This window comes from Dipodomys ordii, unplaced genomic scaffold, assembly GCF_000151885.1.
Source record: "Dipodomys ordii isolate 6190 unplaced genomic scaffold, Dord_2.0 Scaffold8, whole genome shotgun sequence".
NCBI lineage: Eukaryota > Metazoa > Chordata > Mammalia > Rodentia > Heteromyidae > Dipodomys > Dipodomys ordii.
In genome coordinates this window covers 18,211,511-18,235,833 of record NW_012267224.1, presented here as the reverse complement: position 1 = coordinate 18,235,833, position 24,323 = coordinate 18,211,511, and the positions used below count along the sequence as shown (strand labels likewise).

At 40.6% G+C, this 24,323-nt stretch overlaps 2 protein-coding genes across 2 annotated transcripts in view; one reads left to right on the top strand and one right to left on the bottom strand.

The window, feature by feature from the left end:
- Tmem156 (transmembrane protein 156) overlaps nt 1-4,856 on the top strand; it is an 88,020-nt gene extending 83,164 nt beyond the window's left edge. Inside the window, exon 6 of the mRNA XM_013009124.1 lies at nt 4,804-4,856. Within this exon, the coding sequence (XP_012864578.1) occupies nt 4,804-4,814 (11 nt within the window). The 3' untranslated portion in view covers nt 4,815-4,856. The remainder of the gene's footprint in view (nt 1-4,803) is intronic.
- Fam114a1 (family with sequence similarity 114, member A1) overlaps nt 1-17,112 on the bottom strand; it is a 54,043-nt gene extending 36,931 nt beyond the window's left edge. The window contains exons 1-2 of the mRNA XM_013009120.1: nt 16,758-17,112; nt 6,479-6,566 (exon numbers count right to left, since the gene is read on the bottom strand). Coding sequence (XP_012864574.1) covers nt 6,479-6,566; nt 16,758-17,108 — 439 coding nt within the window. The 5' untranslated portion in view covers nt 17,109-17,112. The remainder of the gene's footprint in view (nt 1-6,478; nt 6,567-16,757) is intronic.
- Between the last annotated feature and the right edge of the window lie 7,211 nt (nt 17,113-24,323).

Sequence of the window (24,323 nt, the reverse complement as noted above, 5' to 3'; positions counted from 1 at the left end):
AAGCTTTCATAGCTAAGGCTTAGTCACTGCCACACCCTACTTTGAAGAGTAACTCTAAAACTTTACTTAGTCTGACATCTAGTGCTCAGAGAAGGAAATAATACATACAGTCACTGTCACCTTTGATCTGGGTGGGTCCCTTTCCCCAGATAATGTGTTCCAACAATTAGAGAAAAAGATGTTTTGCATCTTTGCATGTGCTCAAAAATAAGTAAAAACAAGCTGTGCCTTGGTTGCTCACGCTTGTAATCCTAGTGGCTGAGATTTGATGATCATGGTTTGAAGCCAGCCCAGGCATCAGACTCTTACCTCCAATTAGCCACCAAAAAAGCTGGAAGTGGAGCTGTGCCTCAAGTGGTAGAGCTCTAGCCTTGAGCAAAAAACCCTCATATACAGGGTCCAGGCCCTGAGGTCAAGCCCCAGAACTGGTAAGACAATAATAGTAGTAGTAGTGATGATGATGATGATGATGAAATGAACATATAACATTTACAAATCCAAAAATTACAGAAACAAACACAGCAGACAGTAGACAGACCTCTTTCTATGTAGATAGCATCTAGTGACATAATTGACAATAGAGTTTATAAGAAAAAAGGAAAAATTAAGTCTTAAAAACATTATAATAGGCTTCTAAGGCAAGGAAAAAAGGTTCAAATTTGAGGTTAATTAATATTTACACCTATGTACTCAAATATGGTATCACCCAAATGAATTTCACTCATATAATTATATATATAGTTATATATATATGTACATAAATAATACTTAATGAGAGTGTGGGTATACTTTGATATATCTAATACAGTATGAACTTTCAAAATAGAGTGCTTGGGGCTTTATTTTAAAGGCTTAAAGGGGCTGAAGGCATAAGTGATAGAACATCTACATAGCAAGTACAAAGTCCTAAGTTCAAATCTCAGTACCACAAAAAAGTTGTTGGGTCTTGAATTCTTTTTTTTTTTTTGGTCGGTCGTGGGGCTTGAACTCTGGGCCTGGGCGCTGTCCCTCAGCTCTCCAGCTCAAGGTGAGCGCTCTACCACTTGAGCTACAGCGCCACTTCCGGTTTTCTGGTGGTTTATTGGAGATAGGAGTCTCACAGTCTCTCCTGCCCGGGCTGGGTTTGAACCTCGATCCTCAGATCTCAGCCTCCTGAGTAGCTAGGATTACAGGCGTGAGCCACCAGCGCCCGGCCCACAAAAAAGTTGTTGGGAATGGAGGCATGGCTCAAGTGGTAGAGTACCAGGTGAGCTAGACATCTAAGAACAAGAGGTTCTGAGATGAAACCTCAGGACTGAAAAAACAAACAAATCTTTAAGTAGCTGAGCATGGTGGCAGACACGTATAATCCTGGCACATAGGAGGCTGAGGCAGGAGACCATAAATTCAAGGCCAGCCTGGACTACATAGTGGCACCTTGTTTTCATAAAGGTGGATGGGGGAATAAACTTGTAATGCCAACTGCAGGAGGTGCAGATAGGAAGATCATGGTCTAAGCATAATGCCAGGCAAAAGCAAGACCCTACTTGTAGAAAAACAACACTAAAATAAACAAGGGCTAGAGGTGTGGCTAAAGTGGAAGGATGCCTGTCCAGCAAGAGCAAGTCCTGGATTCAAACTTCAGTGCAATTACCACCAAATGAGAGAGAGAGAGAGAGAGAGAGAGATTTGAACTAGACCTGTCTCCCCTCTCAACCCTCCCCTCCCCCTTTTTCCCCTAAAGTAAGAACTCTATTTCTTGTGATTCATTTCAGGAAGAAACAGTACACACACACAGTTCCATGTAGTGCTCTAGACCTGGAGTATACACGCATGCTGACAGCTTGGGTGTTGTGAACTGTCTGGGGTCACAGTACAAAGTACCACTGGTGCCAGAAGGGCTGCCTACTGACACCTCTCAATCCAAGACTCCCTGGGCCTGGTGGCTGGCCAAAGGGAGTTAGTCCCCTCAAGGCTGAGCTACAATGATTGGTCAACCAGACATCCTGTGCTAGAAAGGCTCTGCTCTGTGTTAATGAGAGGTCACTCTAAAGGATCATCCCACACTCCAAGCTCCTTTTGGGACAGGTAGGACCTCCTTTATAATGTATTGTTTTAAGACAAGGCCTTGTTATGTACCCAAGCTGGCTTTGACCTCCCTATCCTCCTGCCTCAGCCTTTGACTCCTCATATCCTGTTGCACTTATTTTTATAGACCTGTCATCTACTGGCACTCTATATGACTTTCCTGGCCATGATGAGCACTGTTTATTACTTACTACCCTCCAATAGCATGTAAACCCCACTAGAGAGGGGCCTTTGTCTCAAGTGACTGAATATACAACTCATGTTTGCAAAGGACCAGCAGTAAAACTACGAGGCTGGGACAAGTGTGCTTTAAAACTACAGAGGCTGGGTGCTGGTGGCTCACACCTGTAATCCTAGCTACTCAGGAGGTTGAGATCTGAGGATTGCCATTTGAAGCCAGCCAGTATTGGTTGGGCTGGGAAGGTGGCTTAGTGGTAGAGCACTTGCCTTGCATGCATGAGGTCCCAGGTTCGATTCCTCAGCACCACATAAGCAGAAAAAAAAATCCAGAAGTGGCACTGTGGTTCAAGTGATAGAGTACTAGCCTTGAGCTGAAGAGCTGAGGGACAGCACACAGGCCCAGAGTTCAGGCCCACAACCAGACCCCAAAAAATAAATAAATAAAAAGTTGTATTGGGAAAGATGGGGGAGAGCAATGTAAGGGTTGACATTGATCAAGATGCATTCTACTTATAATCTGATGTGTTGGATTGAAATCTCTTTGTACAAATGCTCAACATAAAACTTAAAAATTAAAGAAAAATGTGGAGAGCAGCTGGGTGCCAGTGGCTCACGCCTGTAATCCTACTTACTCAGGAGGCTGAGACCTGAGGATTTTGGTTCAAAGCCAGCCTGAGCAGAAAAGTTCATGTGACTCTTATATCCAGTTTGCAACTAAAAAGCTGCATTTGGAGCTGTGACTCAAGAGGTGTAACACCAGTCTTAAGTGAAAGAGCTAAGGGGCAGTGCCCAGGCGCAGAGTCCAAGCCCTAGTACTGAATTCTCACACACACACACACACACACACACACACACACACACACACACACGTTGTAGAGGGCAGCTGTTTAGGAAAATATGTAGCTGAGGCTGTCAAAATTAACTAAAACAAACTATGAAGCGGTGAATAAAAGGAGCCAGGCACCTTCCTGTTGTAAAAGTTGTTCCTTTCCATAGATGGCTTCTACTTTGCCGTGATGCTCACGACCCACACAGTGAGTTAACAGCAAAAGCTACTGAACTGATGATACTTGGATGATAGCCCAGCAGAAATTCATTAACCCTAGGCCTATGTATAGATTGCAAAGCATTATGGCCAAATTCCAAGTACCAGTCCTGTTAGCTTTTGTACTGATGATTTTTGAGAATCATTCCATTGTTAAGCAATGTTGCCTTCCAAAATGAACCCATGAGCTACTGGGAGTGATTCACACACCAGAGTTTTCACGGCAGTGCTATTTTGACAAGTTAGCTATTCTTTGTAATAAACACTGTCATCACTTTTGACAGGACCTGGTAGAAAGTTTCATTGAAATGTGCAGAAAGAAAAAAAATGTCTAGCTTAGGAGATAATGGGAATGGGGAGGAATGGTATTTTGAAAGAATGTATAATAAGATATATTTCATATCTCCAACCTCAAGTCCTCTTGCATGAGATGTTTAGATTCATAAAAATGTCAAAAGAACCATCTCAAATAAACATTTAAGCCTTTGGTTGTATCTAGAAATAAACTGCTCTGTTTTACTCCCAGGGTTTGACTTTGGAACACTTGTATGTGTTTCAGCATGATCAACTTTAATTTTATTATTCGTCTACCACATAGCTTAGCAATAAATGTAAGTGTAAGCGAAGCATGCAAGATGCTTGAGTGGACATAGCTGGCACACAGCATCATTTTGAAATTGTCATCAAGTTTTTTTAAAATTTTTTCTGTATTTTTGACATTTCCCACACTGGTGTCTATCTGGAATAATGCAGATTTTTATTGCATTTTATGAACTCATGGAAAGGCCTAGATGGTAGAAGATCAGATCTTAGGATGGGCTAAAAACAAGAGTGAAGACCAGTTTGGCAACTGCTGGCTGAGAAATACCATATATGTTCTAGAAAGGTCACTTCTCATTTTCCCCTTACCTTGAGGTCAACATATTTGGTGAAAAGAGAAAACAGGAAACACAGAAGGACCAATCAACCTTTTGCATTTTTTTTTCTATCTGGCAGAATGGTTACGAGTATCTATTTCTTTTTCTATGTAGCCATAGACTATAGAATCATCATTTCTAGAAGTTGAAGGAGATTTCAAAATTTCTCAATGCAAACTTTTCCAAAGAAACAATCTGAGTCACTCAGAGGGTTAGTGCACGGTATAGCTAGGTAGTGACCATCGCTGGTGATGACAAATTAGTAGCTCTTACAACCAGGTCCCAGGCTTATAACTCATGGAACACTGCTCATTCCAAGGCAGGACCACCTTTCAGATGTTCTCATTTTCCAATTACTCTCCTGCCAACTCTAAATAGCTCCAACTATTGTGATTGCTGGTTTTTTTTAACAATTGTAAGAAGTTTTGGCTCCTATTTTTAGTGCTCCATTGACAGCTTTGTGTTTTGTTAAAAGACGATGTGTTGTGCACTCCTGTCTTGCAACTGGAATTACCCTGGGGGCAACATAAGGTTTCTGAGTGGAAATCAATTGCAATTGAACGTGTGCTTATTTTCTTTCTTTACTTTCCACAGGCAATTTATAAACCCTCAAGAGCTTGTCTACTGTTGTGAGTACTGTTTTCCAATAAGTCTCTTTGCCCTGTGATGAGAAACTGTTAATACTGCAAAGCTCTGGGATCAACGAGCTGTCTGAATGTAATGAAAATTGTCCCTAGCTTTTCCAACATCAAGGTAGCAGCTCAACATAGATGACAATCAAGGATGGCACTGGTAACTTCCTAACATTTCTCTTCACAGATGATTGACCTCATTCCAACCCCTATTTCAGGCAGTGATTCCCTGTTACCTTCTGGGAGTCAGACTCCCAGACATTTTGTCTGTTTCCAGCTTTGGATTCCATGAAGGATATCTCTTCTTATAATACATGGCTTCATTCCTATATCAGGTCCACAAAGATACGTAGCTAGCTTTAGAGTGCATATTGCTATTATTTTGACTACTGTTATCATGCAAAGTCATAACACATGAAGTCTACTAAATATGCCTTTGCAATTTAAGAATGGCATCCAGCTGTGTTTCTACTGTACTCTTTGGGGTACTGATGACGCATAGTGGTAAATAAATTCAGGATCTGATTTTCCCAAGTTAAATCACAGGGATTCTTAGCATAAGTATATTTCAAAGTTCCTATGATCTTCCTCAAGTATTCTTTGCCATTTTGAGTACAATAGGAAATTCAAAATCTACTCCTTTTTCACAATTCTAGCATGTTGGCAGAGCTATAAAAAAAAGATGAAGTTTCTAGAACTGGTGGTAGAGCAGACTAGGATTTCCAAGAGAATAGAGATGTGTGGTAGGCAGTATTGAGGAGATAAGATCTTTGTCTTCAGGTGTATATATCCATCCTATAGGATCCCCTTCCTTTTGGAAGGGTATGTAGTACTAGGTATATAATAGGATTTCACTGCTGTGACAGGGTTACAGGATCTCCCAAAGGCATACATTTCAGATGTAATTGAAGTTCATAATCAATTGAATTTGAGTTACTGTCCCCCCCCAAAAAAAAATAGAGCTCAGCCAGGTACCAGTGGCCTGTAATCCTAGCTATTTAGGAGACTGAGATCTGAGGATGGTGGTTTAAAGCTAGCCTGGGCAGGAAAGTCGGTGAGACTCCAATGTCTCCAATAAACTACTCATAAAAAGCCAGAAGTGGTGCTGTGCCTCAAGTGGTAGAGTGCTTGCCTTGAGCAAAAGAAGCTCAGGGACTGAGTTCAAGCCCCAGGACCACTCTCCCTTGCCCCCCTACCCCACGAAGAAAAAAAAGAGAGTTCAGCCTCTGTGGTCTTGAACATATCAGGTAAGCTTTGATAAAATACTAGGCCCTAACCAAAGGAGAAACATGATGTATGAGAAAGATTTTCCTGTTGGCTTTGATGAAGTATCTGAGAACAGTTCTGTAATTGAGAGTGACCACTGATCAATAAGCAAGGAAATGGAGACCTCTGTCCTGTAATGGAAAGGAATTGAGTTCTGTTAACCCCACCCCCAAGGACCTCCGAAAGATTACTCCTTCAAAGCACAAGAGCCAGCTACGCAGAAACACTGGCCTCATCCTCCTGTGGGGGTCAATCCTAGTGGCACCAACCTGTTGAAGGCAACTTTGAGCCTCAGATGAATGAGTCAACATGTCACACCCTGTTAGGCTTCAGAACTTTATTCCAATAAAGCCTTTCATTCCAGTGCTTACCTACTGTGGCAGATGCGGATGAGAGCAGAGATTTGCCCCAGGAGCCCCAGCCTGCCCAGCTTCTTCCCAGTGGAGGGGAATCCACAGCCTGTAGAGAAAAAACAAACCAAAAAACCACAGATCAGTGGCAGGTCAGCAATTCAGTTTAGCCCTGAGTGGAAAAGCACCCATGGGTTTGAAACAAAGAGAAGTAGGTTTTGTTTTGTTTTTTAATCATTAACAACCATATCTCACTGGTTTAGATCAATCATAAAAGAGTATCTTAACACAACACTAAAATACATACTTTGGAACCAAACTGAATCAAATCAGTGGCAGTGTCTGCTCCTAAGGACTTGGTTTGAAACAAGGTGAGAACTACGTGGAAAGCACAAAGGAGATTCAGAATGCTAGAATCAGCCCTGACCAGCCAATTCTTACAAAGCTCAAAACACATGTGATCTTCAAGGCAGAGTTAGGCTGAAGCCTGTGGAGCCTCAGCGGTCAGCCCTGTCATGGATGATGGACAGAGTCAGGAAAAGACCTCACAGCCACAGAGAACTTGGCAAGGTAGACACTCTTCTCATTTGCTTGTCTGTCCCCCTCAAATGCCCCTGCAATTCCATGTCTCGCGCACAGGGATAAGATTGCCCCTGGCATTCTGGGGGGAATTAGAATTCTTTTCCTTAGGCTTCTGAAATAGGGACTAAGGGAGTCTGTGTTTCAACCTGCACTGTTGGCTTAAAGAGAAGATGAGAACTTGGGCTTCTATGGGCTCACCTTGTTCTACGTACTACGGTAAGAACTAAGAGAAAATAGATGGACCAGAATGAAGGAGAGATGCTCAGAGAGGCTGTTTGCATCTCGTGTAGTTTCTCCTGATGCTCTGCTGTACTCCTCTTTGATTTTAGTCTTGGTTGGTTTTTTTTTGTTGTTGTTGTTGTTTTCTTTCTTGAATCCCTAATACTTAAAAAAGTATTCTGAGCTGGGTACCAGTGGCTCATACATGTAATCCTAGCTACTCAGAAGGCTGAGATCTGAGGATTGCAGTTCAAAGCCAGACCAGGCAGGAAAGTCTGTGAGACTCTTATCTCCAATTAACCACCAGAAAACTGGAAGTGGCACTGTGGCTCAAGTGGTAGAGCGTTCGCTTTGAGCTGAAGAACTCAGAGACATGCCCAGGCCCAGAGTTCAAGCCCGAATGAATGAATGAATACATACATACATACATACATTCTGCACCAGGTGCTCAGTGGCTCAAGCCTATAATCCTAGCTAATCAGGAGGCTGAGCTCTGAGGATAATGGTTAAAAGCCTGCCTGTAAGACTTATGTCCAATTAACCACCAAAAAAGCTGAAAGTTGAGCTGTGGCTCAAGTGGCAAAATGCTAGTCTTGAGCACAAAATCCGAGGACAGCCCCTAAACTCTGAGTTCAAGTTCCAGGCCTGGCACACATACACAAAAATTGTTCACTGAAAGAGCTTAAAGTCTGTAAGAGTACTTAGAATATAATGTGTGCTTGATAAATACTTGTTGGATATATGACTAAAATTCGCCATCCATTTTTTTCAGTTAGCTGCGTGTTAGTTTCTGTTTCTATTTTTTAAAATTAAAAAAATATTAAATTGGTTGTGAGGCTCACAACCATATCCTCAGATCTCAGCCTCCTGAGTAGCTAGGATTATAGGCATGAGTCATGATAGTGTCTGGCTAGTTTCTGTTTCTTATGTCCAATGAGCCCTGACTCAATTTGTGGAACCACAAGTTTCTCCTTCCATCTAGGAACACATCTAGCGAATAAGGCAAGAAAAAACACTACATACAGTGTATCAGCTTTCTCACCCACTCCATTCACTCAAGAAAGAAATAAGTAATGGGCTGGGAATGTGGCTCAGTGGTAGATTGCTTGCCTAACATGCATGAAGCCCTGGGTTTGATTCACTAGTACCACATAAACAAAAAAAGCTGGAAGTGGTGCTGTGGCTCAAGTGGTAGAGTGCTAGCTTTGTGCAAAAAGAAGCTCAGGGATGGTGCCCAGGACCTGAGTTCAAGCCCAGGACAAATAAAGGAGGATGTGAAAAGTTCCCACATGCTTTGGATTCAACAACTTTGACCCAAGCCTGGTCCACCAGTCATTCTTAGCTCCCCTCTCCCTTGCTCTTTTCCATCCTTGCTGAAAAGAGTGGCAGTATGAAACTTTTTTTCTTGGGGAGGATTTTTGCTTTTATGATAAATTACAGTTATGGCTAGTGCCAACTCTCTCCTTTCTTGTTCCCTGAATGTGGTGGATTCAATGCTTGAAATTCAAGCAGTTGTTTTTGTTGTCATTAGGGAAAAGGACAAGGAAGCAATCAATCATTAGTCATGGCTCTGCTGAAGCACTAAACCAATGTGAGTAGCTTATCCTTTCCATAAAGTGAGAAAATATAAACTGCAATTTAGGAACTATTATATGTTGGGTTGGAGTTAATTGCACTAACTAAATTCCTAACTGATTCACCAAATAAGCACAAAAAACATTCATTAGCGGAGAGAACTGGATAATAGAAAAGATTGCAGAATTAAGTTGCTTCGAGCCAGCTCATACTTATTATCTCAGCTATGCAGGAAGGGGAGATGGGAGGCTTGTGATTTGAGGCCAGTCTGGGCAAAAGCACAAGTCTTTAACTAAAAAGTAAGCTGAAGCAAAGAGGACTAGGGCATAGCTCACGTGGTAGGGTGCCTGCTTAGCAAGTCCACAGCCCCAACTTCAACCCCCAATACTCCCCAACCCAGAAAAAAGTGTGTGTGTGTGTGTGTGTGCATTATGTTCCTCACATCCCCCCAGGGTTTGAGTCCAGGTCCTGCCATTTAGGGCAACAAGTTAGTCAAGCTCTTTGAAGATTTTGTTTCCTCATTACAAGACATGAGATGTGGAAGTATATGAACTACTTGAACCAGCAACCTCACATTTGCCATAAAGATTAAAAGAAGTAATTGATACAAAGCTGTGAACACAGCCTCTTGCACTTAACATATATTCCATAAAAGTTTTCTAGTAATAGTAACAAGAAACTTCATTTTTAAGACTAAGGAGTGAAAAGCTTTGAAAGTTGGTTGTCGTTCTTGCATTCTGTCTAGAAGCAATGAGAAACCTGTTAACAAGAATGGAAATATTCATGACTTCTGACTGTCTGCTTTCATTTACGGTGTCTACATTGATTTACTTCATTCAGCAATGCATCTATTGGTAATTTTATACCATCATGAAGACAAATGTGAGGAGGATTAATACCATCTTTCCACAAGACAAAACACTATCTATAATTTGGAATAGCTAATACCCTTAGGGGTGACAGCTTCTGACTCAAATTTACAATATTTAATATGTTCTGACAGCTGGTAATTGACTAGCAAATGGAAACAAATGTTAACTGAATCTAGAATTTTTTGCTATGTAATAAGTGACTACCTCTACTACTTTATTAATAATATCTTTTGATATTGACCTGGGACTTCTTCATCAGCTACAATGAATATAGGTAGTCAGGCACCCATGGCTCACACTTGTAATCTTAGCTGCTCAGAAGGGAAGATCTGCTGGAGCCTGGAAAAGAGTCCACAAAACTCCATCTTCTGCATGTTTTCCCTTATATGTATAAGCTGTGTTTAGCTTATAAACTTGTAAGTAAATACACTGGGTGGTATACAAGTATATACAAGTGTATTAACTGAAATATAGTAGATTCAAGGGAGATCTCAAATAGTGTAATTCCTTAGAAAGGCAAAGTCAAAGTTCAGCAAAATAAACACCAGGAAATCAGGTACTTGAAAGGGAGTGAGGTGGGATCAACCGGCAAGGGGTAGACAAATGAAGAGGTGAAGAGAGGGAGAATACAGTCAAGAAGTCAATGTATATTCTACAAAATTAAGAAGAATGAGAGGAGTGGATATGAGAAGAATGTGTGAGAATGTTGAAAGGGCTGATATTGATCAAAAAGTATTCATAAGCTAGTTTGTTAAATGGCAATTCATTTGTACAACTACTTAAAATAATAAAAAAAAGATTTCATTTCCAAAATAATCAGCAAAACGTAGGGCCAGGTGCTTGGCTCAAGTGGTAGAACACCTGCTTAGCAAGTTCAGTGCCCCCAAGTTCAACCCCAGTAGCATCAAAAAGGAAAAGACTATTTGTAACCAAAGAATACGCCTATAAATCTACAAATAAACCCAATAGATAATAAAAGACAAATAATTACACTTGGACATGATGAGTTAAACAGTAGTCTAAACATTTGCACAGTGAGAACAAAGGAGGATATTCTTAGGAGAGGATCACAAAGGCTCAATAGCTATTTGCAGATGAGCATATAAAATGATGCTTATAAAAACGAACCCCAAGAAATGGAAGCATATTTTGTTTGTGGGGTTTTTGCCTTTCCTTTTTTCTTTGATTTATTCTTTTCTGTTGCTGTTTTTATTTCTCTACTTTTTGACTTGTATATAAGTTTATCTTACTTAGGGAGGAGAAATGGAGGCACAGACACAGTGGGACAAAGGGTGAACCAATTCACAGCGAAACCCACTAGACACTATGTTGGAAATGAGCTATACAACTTGAAGGGAAGGGAAATTGGGAAGGGAAACACTGGGAGAGAATGAGGTAGCGATGACACTGTTCAAAAGGAAATGTACTCATTGCCTGACTTATGTAACTGTAACCCCTCTGTATGTCACCTTTACAATAAAATTTTAAAATTTTTAAAAAGGAAAATATTCAACTAACTAAATGTTCTTAATACAAAAACTAAATATTAAACAAGAATTAAAAATGTACCTCATTGTGAATATCATCTCCACTTTAAATGGGCTTAATGTCACACATGGAACTATAAAATAGGTAACAAGGATCAAGTCAAATCTTCCATTAGCAAATATAATTATTTTAAATCTTTTCTCTCATCTTCCTTTTGCCATGGAACTCACATCTCCTAAAACAGAAAGCTTTATGTTCTAACTCACAGAGAAAGAAAAAGTCATCAAATGGGAACTCTCTCAACTTTCTTCTTCCTCCCCATACACTCTTAGAAGAAGGATTGATCTCACACTGTCTGTAACAGGGAATCAGACATAGATTGATCAAGGATATCTAAAACTCAACTAGAAGTCATTTAAACATCTAGAACCATTGTATGGCCCAAAGAAGATGAAAAATGCAGAAATCCATCAAGTTCAGAATTATAAATAGTAAACGCATCTATGTACCTATTATACGATCTAAAGATCTTTTACATTAACTAAAATATACATTTATTGAGGCTGATGGTTTGGCTCAGTGATAGGAACAGCAATAAGTAAAGGCTTAGCATGCATGAGACTATGGGTCTCATCCCCAGCAAAATGAAAGAACTTATGTGTTTTAGGCTTTCAGGTTCAAAGGTCCCATTTGATACAAAATAGTTTACACATCTAGAAATTCCATCAAATGCAAAGGTCTTTAATGCTTAGATCAACTGGCTGTCCTGTTCCTTGAGTGGTTGAGAATTAGGTACTATAAATGTGTTGCATCAAGGTGGGTGATTTGACCTATATGTGATTTGGTCTCACAGAAACAAAACCTGTTTCGAGTCTCATAACTCATGACACTGATATTCTGTATGATAAGGGAGGATGAGATTTTTTGGAGATTGACTGGAGATCTGTCAAAATATCTGGCAGGAAATGGCCTGTTATTTTCAAGTGATCTTCTTCCTTGGTAAGTATATATCATTCAACTCTGAGAAGATTTAAATATTAAAAAAAAAAAAGCCGCAAGTGGCACTGTGGCTCAAGTGGTAGAGCGCTAGCCTTGAGCTGAAGAGCTGAGGGACAGCGCCCAGACCCAGAGTTCAGGCCCCATGACCGGACCCAAAAAAAAAAAAAAAAAGAGTTGGAGGCTAGTTAGGGCTTACAATGCAAGATCCTCTCTATCTCAAAAAACAAGACTAGATTAATCCCAACATGGAGGTTAGATGGCCATGAATGAAGGGGGAGGGGGAAGGCTGGGAAGGGATGGGAAGGTTAACAAAGGAGGAGGCTGCAGTGCTTGGTAAGAAATGTACGCATTATCCTGCCCATGCAATTGTAACCCCTCTGTACAGTATGTTCACAAATAAAATAAAATTAAATTAAAAAAAAAGATTTAAATATTAAATATAGTAAGGTCTAAAGCATCAAAGCTTTGCTATTAATGTTTTGTGCACATTGGGTCTTTTCTATCATACTGATATTTATGGAATTTGACAGACAGACAACTTTTGAAAACCACTTTAAAATAAATAGTTGAATTTTCAGACTTAGGACTTTAAGCTGAAGTCTTCCTAAGCTTATGCATACTATCATAACATTTAAGAGGTCCTTAAGTCCACAGTATAAATTTATTTTAACAGCTTTATAGCAACTATTAAGTACTAACCAACACTTTATATATGGAGATAAATGAGATACTTAAAAAGGAAATAGAATATATAACACATTTAAATGCAGTTTAAGATGTTTGAACGTGTTTAAATTTGTAAAAAGGACCAAAGATCAATTTAAAACCACAGGATTGTAACTGTTCAATTTTACTAGACTTCTAAATTGAAGATTTATGAGCTGAATATAAAACTGAAGGAAGAAGTAATTGTTTAAATTTGTAGTCCTAATAAACTGAACACTAACTGTTGAAATTAAATGTCAAGTAGTTGTTGTTATGCACAAAACATAATTTGGCTGAAGTATGTTTTAGAAAAAACAAAGTATTTAGATAGAGCGAAATCATCTGGGCTTGGGTAAGCTAATTGTCCCTCTCCTGGTTTTTCTATTTCTTTTTCTCTATTTCCTACCTTCTACATTTTATCAGACAGTAACAAATAAAAATCACAACAAAGTGTTTTTTTTTTAACTCATCTGGTTTCTACTGTACATCTTTTTTCTTCACCTCTTAAGAAGAGGTACCAGTGTACACCTGTAATCCTAGCTACTCAGGAGGCTAAGATCTGAGAATCACAGTTCAAAGCTAGCCTGGGCAGAGAAGTCTACGAGACTTTTATCTTCAATTAACCACGAAAAAGTCAGAAGTGGAGTAGGATGTTTTAAATAGTAATCTCTCAGAGTAAAGCCTAGGAATCTGAATTTTTCAACAAACACTTTGGATAATTCTAGTCCACTACCAATTTTGATAGGTTAACTAGGTAAAGTAGTCTATGTTGGCATTTATTGCTAATCTATGTTTTTCCTTGCCCTCCCTTCATGAGAAATCTGCCGTTATTCTAACATGATTGCCATCGTAAATTACTTTTCTTTCTTTTGTAGCTTTCAGTATATATATATACATATACATATATATAGAAAGAGAGTGTTTTTACTATAATCTATGGTGAGTTTAAGGATGTTTCTTCTCTGATCTTGCTGATCTGACATTCTGCTAGCCTCATGTTACATGGGTAACATTCGTTCTTGAGATTGGAAAGCTTTTCTACCATTTTATTATTGAAGATTCTTGCTGTTTAGTTTTTATTTCTTTGTCCTCATCTATTCCTGTCAGTCATACGTTTTGTCTTTTGACCGAGTCCAAGAACGCTTATAAGTCCCCTTGGTTTAATCTTCTGTGTGTCTTCCAATGTCTTTATTTATTTGATCTAACTTCTCTGCTTTATTTTCAACTTCTTCAAACTCTTATTTACTTTCAGGTGGTGGTTTCTTCACTCAGCTTCATGAAGATAAGTGACGGCACAGTGTTGGTGTATGGATTGGCAGGGTGGTTTTCAGTTGATAAATAGTTGATTTCAGTGTTTTTGACACTATGTGTGGGCCTCTTCTCCACTCAGGGTGGAGAGACTTGGTTTCACAGTCTATGGGAAGCAATAAACCTCAGCTTGTTTAGATTTAAGTTTTAATGTAGAAAAACCACCACTTTTCTGATCTTTTTAGATGGATATATGATCCAAGGTGTATCTTCAGACTCTAAACCTTTTTATCCTTTCATAGTAATTTTACAATTCTTAAACATTCTCCTTCTTTTCTAAGAAGATAAGTATTTGGTGACAGCCTACAATCTTGAGCTTATGAGAGTACTTATAATAGTAAAATTTTAATTCTTTACATTGTCCATAATAGGCCTTACGCATTGATGTTATATAGCAAGTATAACTTTTTTCAATTTTAGGTACATTTCTTGGTGTTAAGAATGTAAAGAAACTTTATCTAAGTTGGATCTTTTAAGGGTTGACAGGCTGTCACAATAAAGGCCCCTGGGTATACATACTATGCCCATCCAGTACCCAAAGCAAACCTATCTGAATTGAGGCTGAAGACTTCCTTCCCTGACTCCTTAAGATTGATTGCAGTGCTCCATCAAAGACATTTCTTGTGTTGTAAGAAATGTTCGAAGTACTTTTATACAACACTGGCTTCCACAATTAGACTGTAGGCATCCTCAGTCATACCACTAAGACTCTCAGATTTAAAGAATGTTATTATATTATTATAATGTTATTATACAGTCTTAGTCTGTTCCAAACATCAACATTCAAACAAGAATTGGGACCTTCTCTTATAAATGTTTGCAAGTGGGTTCTTGCAGAAAAACTCTGTGACATCTGAGTTTTACAGAAATGACCTTTAAAAAAAGATGCTTTCTTTTAGTACATAACAGAGTGATATTACAAAGCAAGGGTCTGTTGGGCTGCTGGCTTCATCCTGTTCTCTGGCCTTGTCCTATCAATCAAGGTAGAGCCTACTCTGAGAGGCAAAGGTGAATCTAATGGTATGGACTTTAAGGGGATCCAAATTCAAAGTAACTATGCAAATACAAATCATTTTAAGAAGGATAAATCATTTGTGTGCGTGTGCTCTGCAAGCCAATGGTGTGTACTTCCTCTAAGTCTAATCTTCCTCACATGACTATTTTTTTTTTTTGGGTCCGGTCATGGGGCCTGAACTCTGGGCCTGGGCGCTGTCCCTCAGCTCTTCAGCTCAAAGCTAGCGTTCTACCACTTGAGCCACAGTGCCACTTCCGGCTTTTTTTCTTTTTTTTTTTTAATTTTAATTTTAATTTTTTTTTGTCCGGTCGTGGAGCCTGAACTCTGGGCCTGGGCACTGTCCCTCAGCTCTTCAGCTCAAGGCTAGCATTCTACCACTTGAGCCACAGCGCCACTTCCGACTATTTTCTTTTTGCTTATGTGGTGCTGATGAATCGAACCCAGGGCCTCATGCATGCAAGGCAAGCGCTCTACCACTGAGCCACCTTCCCAGCCCCCTCACAAGACTATTTGTAAGTAGGTTTTTTCCTATAGATACTTTTTAAAGGGGTGATGAAATTTTACCAGGCTTCAGTAATACCTGGGATCAAAACAGGCTTTGGAGTTCGGCTGTTTTCCTTTAGAATTAGACATAACTTAAGGACAACATCCAAGTGACCAGCTTTGGATTCCAGATATTTTTTTTTAGTATTATCTGCTAGATTGACAGGAATAGTTGTTATCAATGCAAAAAGATTTCTTATAAGTGTCAAAGGGCATATAAAAGAATAATACTAAAACACTAGGCACAAAGTTAACCTCTTCTCATACTAATTTAAGATTAGTAACTGAGAGAGCAGGAGACCACCTTGTGCTGGTATTCCTTTAAAATAGAGTGAATTTACATCTACACTGCAGGCTTAAAAACAACACAGATGGGAGAGATCCTCTCCTCTCCAGGCCTGTGCTGTCAGTCCTATCAGCTCTCTTCCCTTCTTGGAACAAACATGATCATCCATCTCTCCCCATGCTAGATTGTATCTGAGCTCCTGATGCAATGCACACAAATACAGAGTCATAGACCCCAGGATTTGCACTTCCATCCAGATCCTTCTGTGATGCTCCATTATGAGGAGTGCTCACCTTTCCAAAGTTCTTCTGATGCTCCCAGGGTAGTACAGGAGGGGTATATCTGCTGCCAGCAGGTTCTAATACTGTGACATTGAGAAGACTTACACAGTATTTTCAAAGCAGGATTTATCTGATTTCATCTAGCTTATCAAACAACTCATAAAAGCAGATAAGATAGGAGCACACTGATTTATGTTAACTTCATTGACAATCCTACATATTATACTTATTAGAAGCCTGAAATGGGAACATACAATCTATTCATCGGTGGAATATGGATTTTGAGTTAGTGGATGAGCAAATAAACCTCTCTTGTTTTTATAACTTACCTGGTCTGTGGAACTGTGTTACTAGCAACAGAAAGCAGTCTATGATAGTAGGTGTCAGAAGGAACTGATGCTGAAATGAATTGAGTGACAACTCTTACCAGATCATCCTGTTCTTTCAGAAGTATTTCAGATCCGGGTTCTCCCTCCAGGTTGACAGAATCAATGCACTGAGCCAGTGTGTCCTCAGCCCCTTCTCTGTTGAGTGGGCTTTCAATGGCACCAAGGTCTTTGGATTGTTCTGGGTGTGGGTCAGCAGTGGTCTCTGCATTCTGACTAGGTACATCCTCTTGCAAATCTCCTCTGCGGCCAGATGGAGCTGGATCATTTGAAGTTATAGCTGGATCACAGTACACTTCTGCATCTTCAGGTGAAGCATGATGATTCTTGGGTATCTCAGTAGTATCTGTTCTGTCTCCAGCAGCTAAGGTGTCACCAGCATCATCAGACATTTTAAATATCTGTCAACATGAGTATAAACACTTTATGCTGTAATCTGTGTTATTGACCCATCGTTCAAAGTTCCAAATAATTCAATTAAACCTGATAGGGTTAAACATTCTTCTATCGGTAAATAATTTTTATAACATTATGCTAAGCTAAATAATGGCCCCAAAAGATACCCATCTCCTAATCTCTGTAATCTATGAATGTTCCCTTACATAGAGAGAGAAACTCTGCAGACATGATGACTAAAAATCTAGAAATTTGGGTATGATCTGGGTTCATCTGAGGCGGAAAGGTAGTCACAAGCACCCTCATCAGAGAGAAACAGAGGGCAGATCTGACTACAAGAAGGAAAAGGTAAGGTGGTGACAGAAGCAGAGATTGGAGTGATGAGCTCTGAAGATGAAGGAAAGGACCACGAGCCAAAGAATCCAGGCTAGAGGCAGAACAAGACAAGGAAATCATTCTTCCCTTTGAGATTCTAGAAGAAATCAGCCCTGCCAGCACCTTAATCTTAGCCCAGGAAAAGTGGCTAAGGGACTGACCATAAAAGAATAAAACTGATATGAGCCACTAAATGTATTGTATATATTAGCAATAGGAAAGTAATACAAACTAACAGCCCTATCTTCGGACATTCAGGACGCTCTTCCCTGACCTGAAAAAGATATACATATGGGAACTAACAGCATTATTTGTCTGTAAAATTACTTAACCTACCTTTATTCATTATTTTGGCAGCAATAATAAGAAAAACATAGAAAATATTCAAGAGCTTATCAAAAGGTAACTTCTACCAGGCCCAAGTGGCTCATGCTTATAATCCTAACTACTCAGGAGGTTGAGATCTGAGGATTGTGGTTCCAAGGTAGTCCAGGCAGACAAATCTATGAGACTTACTTTCATTTAACAAGCAAAAAGCTGGAACTGGAGGTCTGATTCAAGTAGTAGAGCATCAGCCATGAGTTGAAAAAAAAACAAACCAAGAGCTGAAAGCCAGAGCTCAAGCCCCAGTACTAGCACAAATACAACCATATAGTTATATACTTATTTATGTGTTTATAAATATTTAGCTTTGTAATATAACTGGAGATTCACAGTGAGATACTATATACACACAAATGATTTATTGGGAACCAGCTGGTGAAGGTCTGGGTTCTGGTGTGACAACAATCTAGTCAGGGAAATACAAAGATGAAATGGAAAGGAAAGAAGTGAACCATGAAGCCAAATGAGGTAGGTAGACATTACGAAGTAACCTACCACACAGAAAATTCTTTTGGAAGCTTACACGTTAGTGATATCATATGGAATGGTTTTATACCAGAGAACTTTCTGTGACAGTAAAAGTGTTCTGTACTAACCCCATCCAATGTGACTAACTTGAGCACCTGGAAGGTGGCTGGTGCAACAGAAGAACTAAATTTTTAATTACATTAAATTTTTTAATAATTCAAATTAACACAGGCACACATGGCCAGTGGATACCTTTATGAACACCAAAGATTCAGAAGGTTAATTCAAGGTAATGATATTATTAGGCTAAAATGAAGACATGGTGTTCTTATTACATAAGAGGCCAAATCTTAGGAAAATCAAGTGAACATTTTTGTTGTTGTTGTTGGTCGTGGGGCTTGACCTCTGAGCTTGGGTGCTGTCCCTCAGCTCTTCAGTTCAAGGCTAGTGTTCTACCACTTGAGCCACAGTGCCACTTCCAGCTTTTTCTGTTTATGTGGTGCTGAGGAATCGAACCCACGGCCTCATGCATGTGAGGCAAGCACTCTACCATTGAGCCACCTTCCCAGCCCTCAACTGGACATTTTTGTTGGCCTCAATGTTTACTAGATGGTCAAATCTCAGGTTGCTGCTAAAACCACGGTACATGAGAAGCCATTTAACAAAGTGGCCATAGGATGGGTCAGGCACGTTCCCATGGCTCACATCGGATGGGTCCGGCATGTTCACATGGCTCACACTAGCCCTCTTGTCCCCTCAAAGAGCCACTATTGCTATGCTCTTCCTTGGAGGGTCACATTTTTTATTGTGGCTCTGAAATATCTTCCTCTATTCCATACAGTCAAAAAGTAGATTATTAGTTTCTTAGAAAAAACTGAAGAAAAGGGGAATGAGAGTGACCGTTAATGGGTATGAGATCTCTGACAATGGCTATTCAATTCTGTAGATATATCAAAAATCAAACTGTATACCTAGATTTCCAAATGACTCAGGATTAAAATCTCTGAGCTATCAAAGAATGAACCTTCACCCTCTGAAAAATACATAATATCATTTATTGAGTACCAACAATAGCAAAACCAATAGCAAAAACTACTTCCTGTGAGTTAGATATGTTGGGCCCCATTTTACAGATGAGGAAACTAAGGTTCAGAAGTGATGCTTTTAGTAAATGGCAGATCCAAAGTTTGAACCCAATCTGACTTTGAACCATAGCAGAGCCCTGTCTGCAGTGCTACCTGCCTCTTCTCTTACATTCAGCCAGGAGCCAAATCCTAAAGGCTCAGTCTTCAGAACCCACATTTATTCTCTGACTTTTAGCCTCACTATCGTTCCCAATGGCCTTTCAACCTTGGGTTCACCCTCTATTACTGTTCTCTTCCCCATCCTTTACTTTCCAGCTCTAATTATATAGTCTCAGGGAAGATTCCTCCTTCCCATTCCAACTGAGACCATTTTGTTTTGCCTCAGGATCTGCCTCAGACCACTATCTTCCTAACTCCACCTCCTGAGTAGCTGGGATTACAAATATGGATTACCATACCTGGCCCCAGATTTCTGTCCTAATTTATCCTTGTCTTGGGGTCACAGCTGTAATGAGAATGTTTCATGGATAAATGATACTTTTGTATCACTTCTACTCCCATTTTTAAATCTATTGCTGGTCACAGGCTTATCTAATATTTATATTTCTTTGTGGAGTAATTTGAGTATTCATATTATTAATCTGGATTTTTAAGAAGTAGCAATATTTCCTATAAACAGGAATATAAGAACAATCTGGCTACAATAAACATTCATGGGCAAATGAAAAACCATTATAAATATTTTGATGCACATGTTAATTATAAACATGTTGTTGTATTGGTCATATGTAAAATAAAATACTATGTCATGGGGTATTTACCAAATGGCATATGTACATGTTAATTAGTCCTAATTTACACTCTAGGGTGGTCAGTTAACACTTAAAGTGCCTTGAGTCTTTAGTAAGAAATTTGAAATCTATAACTGGGTGACCACTGCTGAGGTTTCAATTACCATTTTCCCTGCTGGGGGCTGCAGGGGATGCTAATTAGCATAAGATGTATTAAAACTCATTTTACACTTCTAAAATGGCAAGTGCATAAGATATGTAGATTGGTGAGAAATAAGGTACATTCTGTCCTGTGTCCAGGGCATGAGATTACATTGAGTCCAGCAGCCTGTTGAACTTTGCAGTTGGGTTTTTCTAGAGCTTGTAGCTGACTGCAACATTCCAAAGCTCTCTCAGCTTTGAGTCCTGATTTTAGGGTTCAAAAAAGGTCTATAGGATAGTGAGGTAACACTTCAAACTCCCCAGAACAGGCTATATAATGAATCCTGGTTGCTTATGGACACATGAATATGTGGCTGCATTCCATAAAGAGCTTTGATTCACAACAGGGATGAATAAAAGAGCAAACCTACATCCCCACCTACTTTTGATGGCCAAATTGCCTTGTCAGTTCACCGGAAGGACAGAAAAATGGCTACAATAAAACTTCTCTTCTCCGTGACTGCTTTGCATTCAACCAGCAGTATTAACCATCCCTTTAGAAACACCCAAAAAACCCACAAAATTCAGCTGTAAGATGTTAAATGATAGTTAAGAAATATCTAAAGCCAGGTGCCAGTGGCTCATGCCTGTAATCTTAGCTACTCAGGAGGCTGCCAGCCCAGGCAGAAAAGTCTGTGAAATTCCTATCACCAAGTAGCTGCAAAAAGCTGGAACTGAAGATGTGGCTCAGATAGTAGAGTGCTAAAAAAAACTCATGGACAGCACTCAGGCCTACAGTTCAAGTTCCAGGACTGGGAAAGAAAGAGAGAAGAGAGAGCACGCGGGGGCGAGGGGGGGGGAGAGGGAGAGAAAGAGGAAGAGGGAAAAAGAGAGGGAAAAGAAAGACCTATAGATGATATATACACTTCAGCAAGACTGGATGACTGGATTGTTTTCACATATACTAGAAAATAAAAGTCATGCAGTCAGTTCTGCTGTACGTTTTTTAAAAATTTGTTTGGTCATGGGGCTTGAACTCAGGGCTCGGGTGCTGTCCTTAAGCACTTTCACTCAAGGCTAGCACTCTTCCACTTTGAGCCACAGCAGGACTTCTGGTTCTCTGGTGGTTAGTTGGAGATAAGTCTCACAGACTTTCCTGCCACCGCTGGTTTTGAACTTTGATCCTCGGATTTCAGCCTCCTGAGTAGCTAGGATTACAGATGTGAGCCACTAGCGTCCAGCCACTGTAACTTCTAATTATGTGCATTGCTAGTCTGTTTACTCCTCTATCTCATTCTAGTCTAAATTTTCTCTAATCTACCTCTCCTATTGGCTCCAGCTACTACTGTGATGGGGGATCTCCCTCATGGCTGTGCACTTTTGTCTGAACCCACTAGAAACCATGTTCTAAATGTATAGCTGTCTCTGAGCTAGGGCTGTTGGGGTCCAGTAGGACTTCGGATGGGATCCACCTGATGTTTTCTGAGGTGGCTACATCTCCGCCTGAGTGTCAGATGAGCAGTCATGTCTTTTGTGATTTGGGGTTTGGAATGCACATCATCATGCAGCCGTGTCCATGTCTCTAATGGAGACTCAAGCCACAGGAACAAGGAGGCTGCTTCAGAAAACCCCAAAGAGAGGAAGCGTGGTGGATAAAGAAGCCTTTGTGGACTGGGAATAAGTTAAGTTTTTCATGAGCAAATTCATTCATCACCTAAAATGCTTCTAGAACTTTGCAAAATGGTGGGGTAGCAGCATCACAGCTCCTCAAAATAAGTGCAGGTCACCGTCTTCAGAAATGAATGATTTGTTTGAGGCGCAAAAACAAAAGTTAAAAAAGCTATGCAGGGACAGCGTGCAGCTCAGTCGTGGAGTGCTTGCTTAGCAGGCAGCCTTGAGTTCCACTCCCAGCACAGGGGTGGGGTGGGGGTGGGGTAGAAGTGGGGAGGGAGGTATGCAAAAAGCATATTAAATAATGAAAAGAAAAATGTTCCTGCACAAGTCTGACCTGCTTGGCTTACTCCAGCTTCTGTGGGTGCATGTGCAAATGCATGGTGCCAAGAATAAGCTCTAGGCAGTGAGGATGGAGCCATGTGGCTAGGACAGGCTGCATGGAAGAAGGCTGGGATTCTGAGGGGGAAACCTGTCTCTGGTTCTGGTCTCAATGGCACTTCATGGGCCAGCGATCCCTCCTTCTCACTGGTCTTCCTTCATTCCCTCGTCTATAAAGTCAGGATGAACAAAAGGATCAGTATACTTGGTTCCCTAAGCCTGATTGCAGGACTGGGCCAGTGCCTCATGACAGAGAAAAATAAGGACAAGATTTCCAGTTTTTCATACATCTAACTTTATTTGACATAAAGCTCTGCCTTTGTCTTGCATGTTTCGCTCTGTGCTTTTCTTGGTGTCAAAATGTCTCTCATTCTATGAAAACATACTGACGACAGATGAATTATTTTTTAAAGGCCCTCCCTTGGAGAAATAGAAATATGGTAATAAGCTGTGTATGAGATCACCTCCCTGGTTTTAAAAAAAGTGCTGGTCAGTAAACAAGCAGGAATAAACCCTGGCTGAGGCTCCAGGTCCTGCTCAGCCTGACAAGTGCACACAATCAGGCTCTTCATGTGTCTGCCCTGCACTGTTCTGAGACCTATTGGCTCCTGTTTAAAAGTGTTAGATGTAAGCATCTTCCCAAGACATCTGTGGCCTCTCAGAATCCAGCGCCAAACTGTCTGCCTATCTCCTGCTGCTCTTAAGGCACCCAACACCTCTGGCTCTCAACCTTGATCACTGCTCACACAATTCACAGCCCTTCATGCTCCCTGCCTTTATTTATGAGGTTCTGTCTGGGCTACCTCCCTCTGTTTACCTGGCAAACTGATACCGCCTGGCTGTCACCTTTTACTTTGAAATGTTCCCTAATCTTCCCCACTACTTCCAAAGAATGGATTGTTCCTCTTGCTATGGTTTTTGGAAGACTTTGTATGGATTTCTACTACTGCTTTTAAAAATACTGGTTTCTATGTCATTCTCACTTTCAGGGCTCTGACTTTCATTTCTGACTCATAAATATCTACTGAACTGAAATATATTGTTTGACAGTGATTTAAAACAAACACTATTTGCTGAACACCAGTGGTTCACACCTATAATCCTAGCTATTCAGGAAGCTGACATCAGGACAATCCAAGTTCCAAGCCAGCCCAGGCAGAGAAGTCCGAAAGATTGTATCTTCAAAATAGCAAAAAGCCAGGCTAGGAGAATGGCTCCAGTGACAGAGTACTAGCAAAAAATATTGAGTTCAAACTCTGGTACTGGCAAAAATAGTAATAGGTGATATGTCTTGTCTTATACGGCTAAGCATATGGCATGAATCTCTGAAATTCAGAAAGGCCCCTTTCTACCTTCAAACTCCTCCTGCACCAGGTGCCTCAAATCCCACCCCTAAAGTTCATTCTTTGCTTAGGGCTTACAAGCTAAGATGTGGATCAGATTCTTCTCGGATCTTAAGGTTGGATGAAAGGAAAAAAGGAAGAAGAAAGTCTAGGAATATGGGTGGGGTGGGAAGGGACCACGGGGGAGGCAGACAGAGCAGACAGAGGCCTCCTTCTCAGTTAGGGAAAGTTGGCCGAAGTGTTATGAAGTTCAGGAGCCACGGATTTAAGGAGCCACGGATTTAAGGAGCCACGGCTTGCTTGCACCCTTCTGGAAGTTCTGGATGGAACCAAATGGGATCCGCAGGGCACAGGTTACCCTCCCACAGCCGGCTCACTGCTGTCTTCCCACTCTAGAGCTGGACTCCAGACAGCTGGGAGTACTTACCAGATTCCAGGGAGACCACTGGGGAGGGCCGGGGCTTGGGGGGGGGACCCCGGCTCTGAATGCCGGTGGGGCCAGCAGACCGGCAGGTCGAGGGTCTGCAGACGGAGGGGGGGTGGGGAAGGATCGACGTGGGGGGACGGATGTG